At 47.9% G+C, this 12,347-nt stretch overlaps 1 protein-coding gene across 1 annotated transcript in view; it reads right to left on the bottom strand.

Annotated features, from left to right (window-relative positions):
• Positions 1-11,676, bottom strand: part of ADAMTSL3 (ADAMTS like 3) — a 259,617-nt gene extending 247,941 nt beyond the window's left edge. Inside the window, exons 1-2 of the mRNA XM_072950888.1 lie at positions 11,402-11,676; positions 9,864-9,949 (exon numbers count right to left, since the gene is read on the bottom strand). Coding sequence (XP_072806989.1) covers positions 9,864-9,932 — 69 coding nt within the window. The 5' untranslated portion in view covers positions 9,933-9,949; positions 11,402-11,676. The remainder of the gene's footprint in view (positions 1-9,863; positions 9,950-11,401) is intronic.
• Between the last annotated feature and the right edge of the window lie 671 nt (positions 11,677-12,347).

The following is a 12,347-nucleotide window of genomic DNA, read 5'->3' as shown; positions in this document are numbered from 1 at the left end:
GGCTAGAGTTCTGAGTAAGATAGGAAGGAAGGTATCACAGCCTCCCTATCTAATATGAACATCTATCTCATGAAGGACAGCTGGCTTTACAGCACGAAGTAGGACTTGGCTACAATTCCTCATTAGTGTTGACTCTTCCCAACTGAGTAATATTAGTTTACGCCAGTGCTGTGAGTGTAGCAATTAAAGCATGCTCTCTCCAGAGCTATACTGCATCAATGAAAGGTCTGGCTTTGCCAGATTAGATTAATTATTCAAAAATATTCACTCCCACCCCTCAACCTGTACATACATACAGTCCCTATGGGAGAATACTTGCCCATTCCAATAACTCTGGACTTGGCCGCATAACGTGCTATGTCCTCACAGTAGGAGAGGGTACTTCCTTGTCCCCTGACTGTGTCTTCAGCTATGTGAGTTGCTTCGGTCAATGAGATTTACAAAAATGACACAAGCAGAATGCATAACAAAGACCTTCATGCATTTGGAATTGCTCTCGTGTCTCCATCACCAAGAGAAGAACATAAGCCGGTTAGCCTGCTAGTCTGAGAAGAAGGATGAGACTCACATGGAGCAGAGCCCCACTGAAAAGAGAATCCCTATCAGAACAGAACCCTCACAAGATCAATGCACACAAATTTCTAAAAATAGAAACAAACATAAATAAAATGCGATCAGTGAACATGAATCTCTAGATAAATTACTCAACAAAGTCACAAGTAAATTATAGACAATCTGATCTCACTTTTAAAAAGTTCTGGAAGAAATACAAGAGTTTAAAGAAAACATTTTAAGACGACAGAAAACGTGAGCTTAGGAAAAGAATGGCGAAAATAAAAAATAAAAACATTTCAGATTTGAAGACCACATTAAAAAACCTTTCCTAAAACACACACAAACAGGGACACTCATGAAGATAAGAATGTATTCACATCATATCCAGATGAAAATATGGACTTCAGAATATAAAGAAAAAATCGTGTATGCATCCTGGGAGACACATAAGGCATATATACGGGGAAAAAATCAGATTGGCCCCAGAGTTCTCTTCAGAAATACTCAATGCCAAAAAATTCAGAATCAATATTTACAAAGACCTGAAGACAGAATGAGAAAAGCTTTCTTTGATTGTATTGTTGAATTTTTTCTGTTCTTTCTAAGAAACATTAATTATATGTATGTTGGATTTCCTTTGTTACTGTTTTCCCATAATCATTTGTTTGTTTGTTTTATATTTCATCTTACAGAGTGCCCGTTCTATCTAGCATGTCCTCAGTGCTGACTCCATTGAGTTTGCTGTATTCTTGTTCCTATTGGGGGCAGCTGCTTGCTGAAGAGCAGCAGCGCAAGGACAACAGGCCTGAGATCAGGGAATGAACTAGAGTGTCCACAGCTTCAACTCTGCGTTGTTGTCTGGCTCGTTCTCTCACTAAATATGCTCTTTCCGCTTCTCTAGCGTCACCTCTTCCTTTTATTTTCAACATTCAAAAGTCAGTGAGGTTCCCAAGGAACCCCCTTAATCCACTGCATTTTGCAAAGAGAAGAGCTGCTTTCCTCCCCCAACTCCGCCTTCGGCGGGCTCTCCCCGTACGCGGGTCTGCTGTGCACCTAGACGACAAAAATTCTGTGTCAGCGGTTTTCCCCTTCTATGTCCCTTACCGTTTTTGGTGTCAACTAGACCGCTTTGGAGAAAATACTCATTTATTTTGAGTCCCATCCAGGCCCCCAGTTTCACTCTTCTTACCAAAAGTTTATTAAGTAAACACAAACTGGGACGGTCATCATCAGGGAAATCTCTGTCCTGCTCAGAATCCAGACACACGTGTCAGCCTGCAGGACCGTCTCTCACCCAGGTCTAGACCTCACAGTGCTCAGAGAAAGTACTTCATAGTTTGTGTTTGTGAACAGGCACCATTTCCTGCTTTCACTGGAGCTACACTTCGTTCTTTTTTGTTTCTTTCATATAGTTTTGAGGGAAGGAACTCTTGTTACTCCATTCTGCCATGGCCATTGAAAGCAATAGGATTTTCATTCTTGCAACTTGTCCAAACAATTTTAAAGTCCTTCCAGACTAGTCAAAATTGTAACAATGAAGACAGAGGTCTTGCCTTAGTAGATGGTAAACACATTACAAAGCTACAGTAACTTTAAAACAATGGTATTAGAGCAGGAAGAGAATGAGAGATACATTGACTAAATCCATTATAAAATAAAAATTTTAATACTGAAAAAGAAATATAAGACTAAAACATAGATTATATCTACTTACTCTCAGTATGAGGTTATTTCTAAGTGTGATGCAAAGCAAAGAATTCTTAAAGTCAGAGACTCCTAGAGTAGACAACTTAAAAATGTTATATGTCAGTATATAAAGAAAATTAAATTAAAATATTAATGATAAAATTGGGAAATTATGTGCTATATATTAAAGAAAAAGACTAATATTCTTTATATATAAAGAGCACATACAAATTAGTAAGAGATTCTCAATAGAAAAATAGACAAAAATATGAATATAAAATCTTTCACATTATTTCTAATGCCTTACAGAGACCAAACACAAAAGCAGTAATATAAATGGCCCAAACATGTTTTCAAGACTCTCACTACAAAAAAAAAAAAAAAAAAGAATCTGTCACTACTAAAATTTCCTTAAATCTCATATTAGCCTTAAAACTGGCATAGCTTTTGATCTTAAAATTACGCTTCAACAAACACATTTTCCTAGAAATGTATTCAAAGAAAATAATCACAAGTGTGACCAAAGATGGATCTACAAGCATATTTTTATAGCAGCATTATTTGCAACAGCAAAAAACTGATGAACTTAAATGGTCAGAAGTAAAGAATAGTTAATAAAATACAGCACACCAAATGATGCCATACTATGAAGACATTAAATATTATTATAAATAAAATATGCAATGGCATATAGAAATAGTCCTTATTGTTAAATCTTTACAAACTTATGATCAAAATATAGTGCAATCACTTTTTAAAAGATACATATATATGTTAATAATTCTATTAACAATATATACAACAAAATTCTAACAGCTATTAGAATGAAAGGTGTTTTTTTATCTTAGTCCTTTCCTGTGTTTTCCACATATTTAATACTGAATATGTTTTATGTTATTAAATCGGGGGAAAATGGGAATTTCAAATGAGAGTAGAGAGAATTCAAAGAGTCCTTTAATACTATAAATATGTTTTTATTAACAAAATAAGAGTTATTCTTCCCTTTAAAATTTTTTTTCAAAATAACATGCTATTATGTTTATAAATGAAGGCTTGGAAAACAAATGCATTTCTGAGCATTTGACCCCAATAATTTATAGCATTTATTGGCTGGAGCTGTTCAGTGCTGACAAATTCCAGAAAGTAATTGCATAAAATACTTGGAGAGGAAATTGCTTTATGCTTCCATGCTATTTATGGAAATTAGCATCTCTGTAAAAATAAACTGAGAGCAATCACAATCATAAACCTTGAAATGTGGTTTCCATAAGATGTTAATTTTGGTGCTTTAAGATCCATTAGCAATGCAGTGGGGAAACCCTGCTTACTTTTTTCTGTTATGAAACAATTGCATATAATTGGCTTTTTCCTCTTGTATTTTTAATCCCTCCCTTTCTCCTGGCTGCATCCCTTTGAAGTACATATACACTGAAGTGTTCACTTTGCTCAGAAAAACCTTTCTAATGATCCTGTCTCCTTCTAAAGGGGTATTATATATTTTCTTCATTCAGTGCCTCACCTTCTGCAATCCACAGCTCTCCCTGAAACTACTCCTTCAAACATAATCAATCTCACAAGATCAGGATGAATTTTCACCTTCACGTGTCCCTAAAACTTGCTCAAAACCTAAAGGAATCTTCAATTCTTCCCTCTTTCTCTCTCAATCCCACATAATCACTTGTCAAGTCCTATCCCTCAGGTTCTAAAACGGTGCCCATATTCACATTCTCTTGTCTATGACTAACTCCCCACCCATGCACCTTCGTAAACTGACTTGAAGTTACCATAACCAACTGTACAGTACCAGCAGCATCCCAAGTATCCTTGGGATGTTCTAGTGATCCAGTGGAGTCTTAACGTAGTGCATCCTGTCACCTTCTGGTCAAAGGCCCACAGGACTCCATGCTGCCCACTGGATCAAGTCCTCTTTATCATTTACTTATTTAGCATGCTCGTCAAGGTCCTCCCCACAAGACAGATAGCCACAAACTCTCTTTGCTCATCCTTATTTCATACCCCATGCTGTCAAATATCCTACTCTTCAAACATAGGGTATCAACAGAAACAGAGAGGACAAAACAGATTTAAGACATATTTCTGACATGGAACAAATGGAAGTTAGTGGCCAAATGGGTAGAGGGCAGGGGCAACAGAGAAGAAGGCATCTAGAGTGACCCCAGGATTCTGTATCAAATGACCAGAAGATGGAGAATCCAGGCACTGAGACAGAGCTGGGTGGGCGGTGAGGACCTCCCTTTAGGAAGTATTGTGTTTGAGGCCCCCAGGGAATATGCTGGGGGAAGTAGGAAGCAGCTCACGGATGTGCTGATCTGCAGCTCATGGAAGAGGCAGAGAGGCAGACAGAAACCTCTCAGGGATACCAGACCTCTTCCATTTTGTGACAATCAAGGTGAGAGTTCCCACTCATTCTCCCACTGGATTCTCCCAGGATCTAACTGACTCCCTACCTATCCAATAACTTCAGCAACTTGGTAATAAGGTGGAGTCCGCCTCCAGGACAAGCTTAGGTCTTTCTCTTCAGACTCCACCATCAGTGCCAACACAGTCTGCAGTATGCATCCAACTGGCAAACCTCCACCCAGAATAAAACAAGGCAAAGAGGAGGAAGGCCAAAGTGTCTATCAAATGTGTAGCAAAGCACATTCCTCTAAGGAAAAATTATTTTAAGGAAATACTCAAATAAGTGAGAAAAACGTGAGCCTATGATGTTCACGGCAGGTGGTTGATAGCAAACACAAGCGAACAAACCAACCTGGAAACAACTCAAATGCCCAATAAAGAAATAATGTATTTAAACAAATGACTGTGTTGCAGTGTATCCAAAAGCACAATGAACACAGTCATTACAAATGAAAATGCAGTCATATATGTATTGACATTGGAAAGATGTTCATGATCTATTGACTGAAAAATTATGCATAAAACAGGATGTTTAGCATGATCCCATTTATCAAAACATATACATGTATTTATATCATATTTATGCATAGAAAAAGTCTGGAAGATTACACATGAAAATGTGAGTAGTTGTTATCTGGGTGGTAGTATTAAGGCAATTTTTCAGATTTTGATTTTTCCTTTCATTTATCTATATCTTCTATTTTTCTACAATTTAAATGTTTTATTTGCACAATTTACCTGCTAGTGGTCAATGCCTCTAGACACAGAATGTCAAATGATGACAATGAGCTCAATCAATTGATTGTAATTCTCTTAAATGTATTTCTTGGATAGGGAACAGCAGGAAAAGTGTCACAGAACTCGGCTGGAGAGTTCTGAGGAAGGATGATCAGAAGATCATGCATATGAGAACAAAGGGAGAAACATTAAAAGGATGCAAAAAAGAAAAAGGTCCTACCACAAATTAAATGATATCATAAGAAGTTATTGTAAAGGGTGAATCTAAGTGTTTACAGATCTCTAACCAATGCTCATGGAGGATTCAGTTCAAGAGGGAAGTGACAGCAGCCACCAACTCAGATTGAATCTGCCACTGGGTCAGGAGGAGGCAGGGGATTTCTGTACCCACGACCACCCCCCAAGCGTGGGTTCTGCCTTCTGATTTAAAGGAGGTGGAGTGAAAGCGAAGGTTGGGGTTACTGCAGGTGGTATCACAGAGGGCGACCTGCCATCGAGACCAGAGGCAACACCAAGGCAAGAGCTGCTAATACCAGAGTCTCCACCACGGTGACGGCCACTGAGACAAACATACCACCAAGACCAGAACCACCAAAGTATCCAAAAGGACTGAAACCAGAACCACTCCCCACTCCCGACCCCAGAACTGATAAAACCAGAATGCTTAAGATCCAAAACAAAACCAAAACAAAGCCAAAGACAACCACCAAGAACTACCCAAAATGACCACGTTTCAAACATCACACCAGAACCACTGAAATCAGGATCACTAAAACCAGAACTACCACCAAGACGAGCACTGGCCCTAAGACTAAGCCCCATTTTAGTATCCAGATAGTCAGTGGGACCCTTCCCATTGCAGTTTAGGGGCCAAAGCTAACAACGAAGAGGAGCTCAGTGCCCCACATTCTAAAGAGAGCTACCAACATAGGGGGACCTCTCTCTTAGAGCTCCCTGCAAAGGGACATAAGTCCTGTTATCACCAGTCACCACCTCACTCCTTCCTCGATCTCTAAGAAGGAGGACTGAGATGCACTGAAGAAAGAAAAGAATCACTCATAGAGCTCACGGATGCCTGCAAGGGGAGACGGGCAATCCACTCCCCAGACAGGCACCTGCTTAGCCTGGGTCCACTGATCTGTTCCTGTGCAGCAGACCGAGGGGAGGGTGTGGCAGGGAGGCGGCAGGACAGAGAGGAGGCAGCATTGGCGCACCCCGTATCCCCACTGTCTGTACAACAAGGACGTGTGCGTTTCCTCCGGATCAAGTGGACAACACCAAAGGGAGTTGGGTTTGACTCTTCCTGCTAGTGCTTTACCCAATGGAGCTGCCTGCTGGGCAAGAAGATCCCAGCAGCACGAGGCAAGTCAGAGCTGGACCTCCTGCCTCGAGACAGGAAGGTCCCACAGCGCCCTCTGACGAACTCACACGTGCTACCCAGACGGCGGAAAGTCAGTGAGAGCCAGAGAGGAGAGAGGTGGCACCACCAGAGAGGGGCATCCAGTTCAGCCCAGAGCTGTTGGCCCTTCCCCTCCATCCCTCTCCTTATTTCCAACCCCCGAGAGCTGGACCCGGAATAACTAAAAGGAAGACGGATCCTCACCACTGGTCGAGGTGAGAAGAGAACGGACTGTGGTGTGGCCCACTCCAGGTACCTGGAGCCGTGTGGCAAGCCTAGACCAGACAGAAGGGAGATGAGACTGAAATCAAGTGGGGAAACGGAATGGCCTCTCAATAAATGAGACTGACTCTGCCCTAGGCCACGTGCAGGCACGGAAACGGAATGGATTTGGCAAAACGCGGTTGGAGCCCGTGACTGGCCCCACAGTCACAGCCCACTGAGTTGAGACTTCTCAGTGACGAAGGCTGGAAGGGAGCTGGAGCAGCAGCAGCTGCCTTCGCAGGGGAGGCCGGGGTCCCTCAGGAGCAGGCCCAGAGCAACAGGAAGCTGCCAGGGCCGGGGTGTGGCAGGAAGCGGGGAGGCCTCTCCAGCTGTCTGCGTGAGAGAACAGCCAGCTCCTCCAGAAATGGTCAAGAACGAGTTAGAAAAACACAAGGCTGCCGACCTCATGGCTTGCTCTGCAATCTATCACAATTACTTGTGGTCAGTGAACATAAAAGTTTCAGTTTTAACTGATTTAATAAAGAAAATCTAGTTTTTATTAAATTAGCTGGCACATCCCATGCTCCCTGTGGCCCAGCCTCACGTGGCTATTAATTCCCCACCAGCCCTCTGGTGGCAGCACTTGTAAGACAAGAGGAGGGACTAGAGAACGCGGCAAGGGCCCCCAACGCCCAAATCCCACGATACCTGGGAGGGGCAGCTTTGAATCAAACCCAGGTTGACCCTGGGGAGATAACCAAGTGTCCAACCCATAAGCAGGGCCCCAAACCGACCTAGCCTTTACTAGAACATTCTCCCAGGATCAGTGATGGGACTGCCCTGGCCAATCCCACCCACATCTGCAGGAACCTCCCATGAAAAGATCAGGTCCCACCTCCTTCCAGCCCCTGCAGCATCTTCTGTCCTCAGCTGATGCCTCCTGAGTGCCCCCTACAGTTCCACAGTGGAATCACAGGTGCCTCCCCTGTTCCAAGGGGTTATGACAGCAGCAACAGCAGACGGCTAATATTTTTGGTACACTTGTTACAGGCCAGACAGTTTTCATTTTGTTTTGCTTTTTACTTTTCTAATCTTCACAAGGGATTAACTCCTCCAAACAATTCAATGAAGTAGATACCCCCTGTCTGCAAATGTGAAAACTGAGATGCAGAGATGTTTGTATGACAGGCCATGAAGTGGTGGAGCTGGGCCTCCCACAGCTGATGCTGTGGATAATGAAGGCCGCTGGCCTGAAATCTCCTTTTACAACCTTCTGTGCACACTGCCCCATACATGGAAACAACACTGCAGAGGCACAAAGATATGGAAAAATCCAAAAGAGGTCAGTGAGTGATTCAAGCTGGGCAAACACTGCCCTTGGCCAAAGGTCAACAGACTGCCTCAAAGCACATTTAAATTTTATAGGGTGGAAGAAGACAAAATGAAACCCTGCGCCTTGAAGCCTCAGCCCCACTTGATCAGGAACAAATCTCTGGATCTCATAGCCTGTTTCAGACCTGCTGATGGGATGGAAAAGCAAGTCTCCGCACTTTTGCCCCAATGCTACATTTCGCTGACCACAGAAACCTGAAAATCACCCTGAAAATATTAACATTTGTTCTAATAAAAGAGATCTACTAAACTGTGAATATGGGGTAGCATCAATAAAATGGATAATGGGGGAGAAGATGTACCTCACCAACCAGTTCTGCATGAGTCACAGAAACCATGGGGCACTGGAGCTGAAGAGGCCTTAGAAGCACTAAGTCCCAGAGAGTGAAATGAAAAGCAGAAGTCTGATTAATCTCTCCCAGGGTGTATCTCTTTATTTACGTGTGCGTGCTCATCTAATAGATGTGAAAGCCCTTGTTAAGGGCCAGGCCCTTTGCCAAAGCCCAAGAGTACAGAGGCCATCAAGCCATGTGATGAGAGGTTACATGTGCAGGGAAGGGTTGCCTTCTATTAATTCACACAAGATACCGTATGGACTAGCATGTTCTAATTCACACCAGGTACTGTATGGGCTAGCAGCAGCGCTCAGGACACAATACTGAAGGTGCTCTGCACCTTTAGATCTGGAGGTACAAACTGCTTGGCTGAATCCAGTCTACAAACATATTTGTTTGGCTTTCGATGCTTTAAAAACTGGGAGATATCACGGGAAGTCTGGATAACCAGCTATCTTGAAAAATAGGAAGATTCGGCAATCCTGGGTTTGCTTGTCACGTGGCAATGATCACCTGGAGCTGAGTAGAGGCTGATCTTAAAAGATGGAGCATGTACCAGCAACTCTGCCACTGTCTCCACCATTCCCTATTGTCTCTCAGGCAACACTAACTTCATTCCTTTGTTTGAGTCTGCCCTGTAGGTAAATGAGGATGCAATGCTTGAGCTGGGGCCCCCTTACTGGTGGGAAAGACAGGAATCTAAAGAAAGGACTGCAAAACAGTGTGATATGTGTCGATAGAGGTAAACACAGAATACTTATTTAGTGGCTGAGCTATGGCCAGAACCTCAGCTCTGTTCATTCATTGCATCCTAGCCTCTAGCAGCAAAGTCTCTACCGGGCCCATGCAGACAGCCATTCTAGACTGAAAAGGCAGGATCCATCACAGCCCCACGTCATCACTGGTATATAGTATTCATAGTAGTATCAAGGCACAGGGGTATTAGGACTCAAGGAATTGGAATATTCTTACAGCTAAGTCAACCAGAAATACCATTTGCTGGAAGTAAAAGACAAAATTAGATTCTCTTTGGTATAAGATTAACATTAATCATACCACATTTTAAGTGATCTCAAATAATGTTCCTAAGTAAACAGAAGGATGCCTACCATCCCTCTCGCCCTCCCTGTTACCTGCAGAAGGGCAATGTGCATGAAGACCATCCATCTCAGCAGCCACCAGGGGCTCTTCCAGGAAGCCATGGGATCTCACTTTTAACCTACAAAAGAGGAAAACAGTTGGTTTCCAACCAGCTCTGGACCCAGCAGCAGCACCCATGACTTAGACCAATCAGAGGGAGGAACCCCGAACCCCACACAATGACTTGGAAAGGTTTGTGTTGGCCCAGGATGGAGCTACCTACCACAGGGTACAGACCATCTGGGGCTCTCTCTAGGAGGAGTCCACATCAAAGTCAGGCGGGCAGTTAGACCCGCTCCAGTGTGTAACCCACACCTCCAGCCCTCCAGAAGCTGAGGCATCTCTGCACCAGCCACTTCCCAACCCATCTGTCAGCAGCAGGGTGTGGCTATTGGCATCTGACTCAGAAAGCCAGCATGGAGCCAAGGGTTAGGGCACCTGCCAGCTTCTTGTACTTAAGGCAAAAATGAGTCCAAACCCAACTAAGCCAGCCCAGAGAAAGGAAGGGACCTGCCCAAGTTCATACAGCAGCACAGTGACTATTTTTGGACTGGACCGCAGGTCGTCTGATGGTTCAAGGCTTTCCCCACCAAATGACAACATTAATCCTCAGAGCCCCAGCCCTGCAGCCAGAGAGGCCTGAGAGCTGCCCTGGGGGGGGTCGGAGGGCACAGCCTCTGAGCCAGCCTAGCGGAATCTCCTAAAAGTAGGTGAGGGCGAGCCAGCAGAGGCCCTCGGAGACCAGGAGGGCAGCGGGGCTGCTCTTCAGAGTTCTCCTGATGTTCTGCAGGGAAATGAGTATGAGTCGAGCCTGGAAAAGCCGAAAAGCCGAGGTCACCCTCGCCTCTCGCTTCGCCTCGCGGGCGCCTTGGCGGAGCCGGTGTCCGGGGGCGGGTCGGTGGCTTCTCTCCATCTGGAGAAAGCATTAAGGGCCTGGCCTAATGCGATCCGCAAATGTGCTGCTGTTTCCGACCTGAGGCGGCGACTCTGGGCTGAAGGCAGGCGGCCAGTGCGGGCCCTGGGACCGTGCGCCCCCCGGGCTTGCTCGCCCCAGCCGTCCCGGGGCGCGCTCCTCCGACCACCGGCCGCCTCGCGGTCCCCGCGCCCGCGCCCCCGCCGCGCCCCGGCCCTGCACGCCCACTTGCCGCGGCGGGCGCGTCGCTCAGCCCGTGGCGCCCTAGGCGCTCGCGACCCACTTGCCAAGCGGCCGGAACTTCCGACGCCCGAGACCACTAGCTGCTGTCAGCCCGCGTTCTACCTAAAAAACCTCAAACCTGAACGCGCTCGACCTGGCGGAGCCCCCACAGTCACGCGCCCCCGAATGCCTCTCCCGCAGTCCGCCAGGACCGCACGGAGCCGGCCTGGCCCGAGGTCTCCTAGCCGTGCGAGCGCCCCGGCCCTGGGGGCCGCCGGGGCCGCGTACGCCCCTCCGCTCGGAGCCCCACAGGCGGGCTCGGCGGCTGCTGCTGCTTCGTCTCCCTCCCCCGGCGAGCGCCTGCCCGCCCCCGGGCGCCGAGCTCCGAGCACCCACCTGGCGCCGCAGAAATGTCTGGGACGTGCAGCCCGGGCCGCGCGGGCTCGGCGCACGCTGAGGAGAGGCGGGCAGAAGCCGCCTCGTCAACACCTCGTGCGGAACCCGGGACCGGGACCTTCCCCGACGCCGGCCTCCAGCCCGCGGCGCCGCAGTCGCCGACGCCTCCGAGAAGTTAAATGGGGCTGGGACGGGGGCTGCCCCGCCTCTCCCGCCCCCTCCGGGCGTGCGGAGCGCGGCGCTGGCCGGGACCCAGAGGCGGAGGGCGCGCGCCGCCACCTGCACCGCCCGGCAAGTGCACGGCGCGCCCGGGCGCCCGCCCGCCCTCGCCCGGGCCCCGCGCCCTCCGCCCGTGCCGGGGGCAGCAGGGGCACGAAGGGAGCGCGTGAGGGGCCGGCCCGGGCCGCTCGGAGCGCGCGGGGCCGCGGCGACGGCGAGACTCGGCTGGAACGTTCCTCCGCCCGCTTCCTGGAAGCCACTCCTCGCCCTGGGCCGGCCGCCAGGCGTGGTGCCAAGAGCCGGGATTGCCGACGCCGCCACCGCCGCCGCCGGCAGGCGCGCTGGGGAAATTCGGCCGCTGCGCCGCGAGCCAGCCGGGGCGCCCCGCCTCAGCCGGAGCCGGGAGCGGGGATGCCATCGCCACCCCCACCACCTCCCCGAGCCTCCACCCTCCCTTCCCGGGCCCGGGCGCCGACTCTGCTAAGTCAGACCCAGCGGCCACACGGAGGTTTGCCCGGAACCGCTGGCTCGTGCCTGCGAGCCTCCGGCGCTCCGGGCCAGGCATGACCAAAGTCAAAGTCGGAGACCAGTGGCCCCTCCCGGGCTGCCCAGGGTGGACCCGCGCAGGGGCCGGCGGACTCCCTTGAGCTCGCTCACCACCCAGACACTTGGCTGCCAGGAACCACGAGCGACCGACCGAGCAGGGGTGCCTCTAAAGCGGGTAGCT

The sequence above is a fragment of the Vicugna pacos genome, chromosome 27 (genome assembly GCF_048564905.1).
Source record: "Vicugna pacos chromosome 27, VicPac4, whole genome shotgun sequence".
Lineage (NCBI taxonomy): Eukaryota > Metazoa > Chordata > Mammalia > Artiodactyla > Camelidae > Vicugna > Vicugna pacos.
The sequence above is the reverse complement of the archived record's forward strand: the minus strand, read 5'-3'. Positions and strand labels throughout refer to the sequence as shown.